We start from the raw sequence: 4432 nt of genomic DNA, 5'->3' as shown, positions 1-4432 counted from the left end.
GCATTGCTGATGGGAATGTAAAATGCTATAGTCGCTATGGAAAATAGCATGGCAGTTTCTCAAAAAAATAATCATAGAATTACTCTATGATCCAGCAATTCTACTTCTGGGTATACACCCAAAAGAATTCAAAACGGGGTCTCAAAAAGATATTTGTACACCCATGTTTATTACATTATTCACAATAGCCAAGAGATGGAAGCAACCAGTGTTCATCAACACATGAATGAATAAACAAAATATGGTATATGCATAAAGTGAAATTTAGCTGTAAAAAGGAATGAAGTTGTGATAAATATTATAACATAGATGAACCTTGAGGATATTATGCTAAGTGAAATAAACCAGTCAAAAAAGACAAATACTCTTAAGATTTTACTTATATAAAGCACCTAGAGTAGTCATCGTCATAGAGACAAAGTAGAATGGTGGTTGCCAAAGGCTTGGGGGAGAGGAGAATGGGGAGTCGTTTAACAGGTATAGAGTTTCAGTTTTGCAAGATGAAAAGTTTGGGAGATCGGCTACACAACAATGTGAATGTACTTAACACCACTGATTAAGATGGTATAAATGTAATGTGTATTTGACCATACTTTTTTCAAATTAGTTTCTGAATGCTAATAACTCATTTAAAAAAGTAGCACATTGATTATTTCAAATAATAAATTATCAATTTGTGTTTTAACAGTTCTGCATTTTCCAGCTGGTGAGCACTGAGAATAACCGCTACAGTCTAGATCACATTTCCTCCCTATTCACTTCTCAGGTAGGTTGGATCATCCTTTGTATATAAGTATAGGAAAGAAGAATTGGCTGACTCAACTACGTTGTAATAGATTGAAACCTTAAAATGGATGCAAACAAAATTTTATTTCATGTGGTACTCTTTCATATGCTTTTACCTCTTCTACTGATACAAATGTAAGTTGCCTTAAACTGCTACCCTTTCTATTTTAACCTACCTTTTTTACCCCACATTTCCTCCTAGGAGACACTAATTGACTTTGCCTTAACCCCTACGGATATCTGGGCCCTGTGGCATGATGCTGAGAACCAAACACTTGTGAAATACATCAATTTTGAACAGTATGTATCATTTACCTCTGTCATCTGCCTTACCCCAAGCAGTTTCATACTATGAATACATGAGAGCTTTTTTATGTAGAAACAAAGTCAAAGGTTTGCATTTAAAGGATACAGCCCTGGGTTTGCCTATTGCTAACTGTTTTCTGAAACATCTTTTGCGTTTTGTATTATTTTTTACCTTTTAGTTTTAGGACAAAATGAGGAATCTTGGGGATAGAATGAGATAAAATACTGTATTTCTTGGGAGAGATAGCACGTATCCAAAATACTTCTAACCTGGGAGGGTTATTTTTTGCTTCTAAGAAAAGACAATTTCTGATAACCACAAAGTCCAAAAGACACTGCAGCCACTTTGGATTCTCAGTTTCTTCATCAAAAGATGAAAAGCAGATTGCAGAAGTACAGTGCTTTTCAAACTTTTTTAAAAACAGGACACCTTTTTCTTCAAAAGATAATGAACTCTTGTATAACCAAACTAGTGTTTAATAAGTATGAAATTATAACATAATTTAATGTGTTGATAATTTCTAAGTATTAGATATATTTGGTATGTGATATTTTTAATTTATATGATACCAGTTTAAATTTTTTAATAGTCACAAAATGCATTTTTAAAGCCAATTTTGAATCAAACACTTGTGTAACCTCTGAAATACCTGTGCAGGATTCCCTGGGATATAGCTCGATGTGCCTGGAACTAAATCAATTGAATCTTAGGGGTCCCTGATAACCCTGTATTCTAGAATAGAGTTCTGGAATGCTTGCCCCACAGATTGACCCTGAGCAGCCACACCTCAGAAAATCTGAGCGGACTCCTGATAGATGGCATTCAAACAAAATAGTAAAAAAACAAAGAATCTGGGGTTAGATGAGAGTTTGAATCCTGGTTATGCAACTTACTAGTTATGAGATACCTTAAGCCTCACTTTCCACATCTGTGAAATGGGGTTAATACATCCTTCAAAGTTATAAGGCATACATGAATAGTAACTAGAACTGTACCTAATATAACATCTAGTATATAGTAAATGCAGAATAAAAATTAGCTATTATAGATTTGGGTTTGGAGTTTTAATTTCAGAAAGGTAACTTAAAACTAGTAAGAGCACTTCTATAAAACCAGACTCTGCTAAGAATAAGTTTCTTTTTTCTGAAACATTTTTAATAGAATTGATCAAGCAGTCATTGCAGAGGTTCAGGGATGAGGCCCTCCCTGCCCAGATACTGCCAACAGCATAAGCTTCGTCTTTATCATTTTTGTGTAGACTGATGGACTTTTTTTGTCTGTAGTAATGTTGCAGGTCAGTGGAATCCGGTTTTTATGCAGCCTCTGCCTGGGGAAGAAATCGTTATCAGAGATGATCAGGAACCCAGAGTAAGCAATGCTAAAGTCTTATACATAAGGAGATGATTTGCCCTGATCATTAGTTTGAGAGGAACCGGTTGTATTAGAACTTTTTTGCTACAGATGAAAGAAACCCACCTCAAACTGACTTAAGCTTAAAATGAGTACGTATTGGCTTGTGCAGCCGAGAAGTACAGAGTTACTTGGCTTCAGCCATGGCTGGACAGTGCTTTTAGAGCTTGATCTGTCTTCTGTCTGTATTCTGCTTTCTCCTTGTTGGGTTTACTCTCAGGCAGGCTTCCTGAGCCTGTGCATTCTGTGAATGTGAAGCAACCCCAGAGGAAAGAGAGCATCTCTGTCCCAGGTCCTGAAATAGACACCCACTGGCCTACTTGAGTCATGTGCTAATTCCTGACACTCACTTTGATCAGAAGAAATAGACTAGTCTGGCTTGTCATGGGAAACATGTCCAGCCTGGGCCTGGCTCTTGTGGAGGGTGGTGAAGTCAGTTGTGGAGGAGTGGTTCCCCAGAGAAAGATAAGGGATTCGTTAGTAAAAGAAGGGGAAGTGGATTCTGGGCAGGCACAAACACTAGTTGTCCACTATAATAACCATGTTGGTACATGCATATAAACTAGAAATAAGGTAAATTCTGATAGAGCTATATGCTATGAAGGAAATAACTTTAAAAGGTAATGCAATAGAGAGCAAAACAGGTCAGTCTGTTTTCCAGGGATACTCTCAGGAAAAATGGAAGAAAAAGTGTTCAGTTGATACCTTATTCTTAAAATAAGATTAAAAATTATGGGCTGTGGGTCTCAAACAGAGACTCTTAATTGGATTGGAAATCCCACTTTCCAGATCTGAAATTGAATATTGCTATGTTTTTAATCGCAAAAGTTTATTGGCACTTCACTTTTGTCTAAAAGCCAAAATCATATGCTGATTATTAAAATCCTTGTTTTTCTCCTTCATCTTAGTCATTTTGTCATCCCCCAGAACCTGAGTAGAAGGAAGGAAACCTGAATGAAGATTAGTCTCAGGTTTGCTACTTATTGGCAAATCTGGTTTATGAAATTTGGTCAAAGTAATTAGGCAATGTGAGATTATTCATCTTTTTCTCTCTACTTCATTTCCCCACTTGAGAGCTTATTGCACTTTTTCATTTTTCTTGGTTCATTTTCTTTAATATGTGAGCCATAGAACGAAGTGGATGGTGTAGAAAGCAGTTTAGTTTAATTGTTCTCTTACCAGTGCATATTGCCAGTAACCTAGATCCACCTCTTCCATTTAAGATTGTGTTCACTTAAGCAATGCCCAAACCCGTGTGGAATTTTTGTAAGAGTTTATTTGAGCCAAATAGATGCCTGGGAACAAGGTTTCAAATGCTCCTGAGAATAACAGTTTTGCATTTGAGATTAAGGAAGAGTACGTGGAGGCGAGAGAGAAGCAAGTCAGGGATTGGATTGCAGGATAGTTACCAAGATTATGTGCTCTGTAGAGGGTGGTTACAGCTTATTTCTAAAGTGTGTTAACCTAGATGCACAGGAACAATGGACAGTTTATTAAGGCAAAGTTAAACCTTTTACTAATGAAGTTCTTTGCCTAGGGCGTGGCTACTCACCGCAACCTGCCCAGTCAGGAATTTATGATCAGTCCCCCTGTGAGGTTATCTTCCATAGAATCCCTTTTTTCATCCACAGTTGGGATTTGACAAGCTGTTTTCCAGTAGAACCCAGTGAGGCAGTCCCTGAGAAGCACTCCGTTTTAAGAATAGTATATCTAGCCTTCTTTATGTTCAGTGTGACAATGTAGATTTGCTCTACTACTTGTTATTGCTCACATGTAGAGAGGCCATGTTCATATACTAGAAACTCAACTTTGAAGCTAATGTGTTGAATTCTTTCTTCAAATTTTTCAAAATTGTATCTTTTTAGAATGACATTAATTTTTATTTTTAACGTCCTAACAGGAGATGTATTTGCGGAATCTGTTTACCCC

General features: G+C 36.8%; 1 protein-coding gene across 1 annotated transcript in view; it reads left to right on the top strand.

Moving 5' to 3' along the window:
- NUP160 (nucleoporin 160) overlaps window positions 1-4432 on the top strand; it is a gene marked incomplete at its 5' end in the record, with an annotated part of 40727 nt that overhangs the window by 13275 nt on the left and 23020 nt on the right. Inside the window, 4 exons of the mRNA XM_011357038.2 lie at window positions 689-766; window positions 989-1086; window positions 2377-2461; window positions 4404-4430. Of these exons, the coding sequence (XP_011355340.2) occupies window positions 689-766; window positions 989-1086; window positions 2377-2461; window positions 4404-4430 (288 nt within the window). The remainder of the gene's footprint in view (window positions 1-688; window positions 767-988; window positions 1087-2376; window positions 2462-4403; window positions 4431-4432) is intronic.

Source organism: Pteropus vampyrus, unplaced genomic scaffold (genome assembly GCF_000151845.1).
Source record: "Pteropus vampyrus isolate Shadow unplaced genomic scaffold, Pvam_2.0 Scaffold31, whole genome shotgun sequence".
In the NCBI taxonomy this organism is placed as follows: Eukaryota; Metazoa; Chordata; class Mammalia; order Chiroptera; family Pteropodidae; genus Pteropus; species Pteropus vampyrus.
Note: the sequence above shows the minus strand (reverse complement) of the source record. Positions and strands in the feature narration are given on the sequence as shown.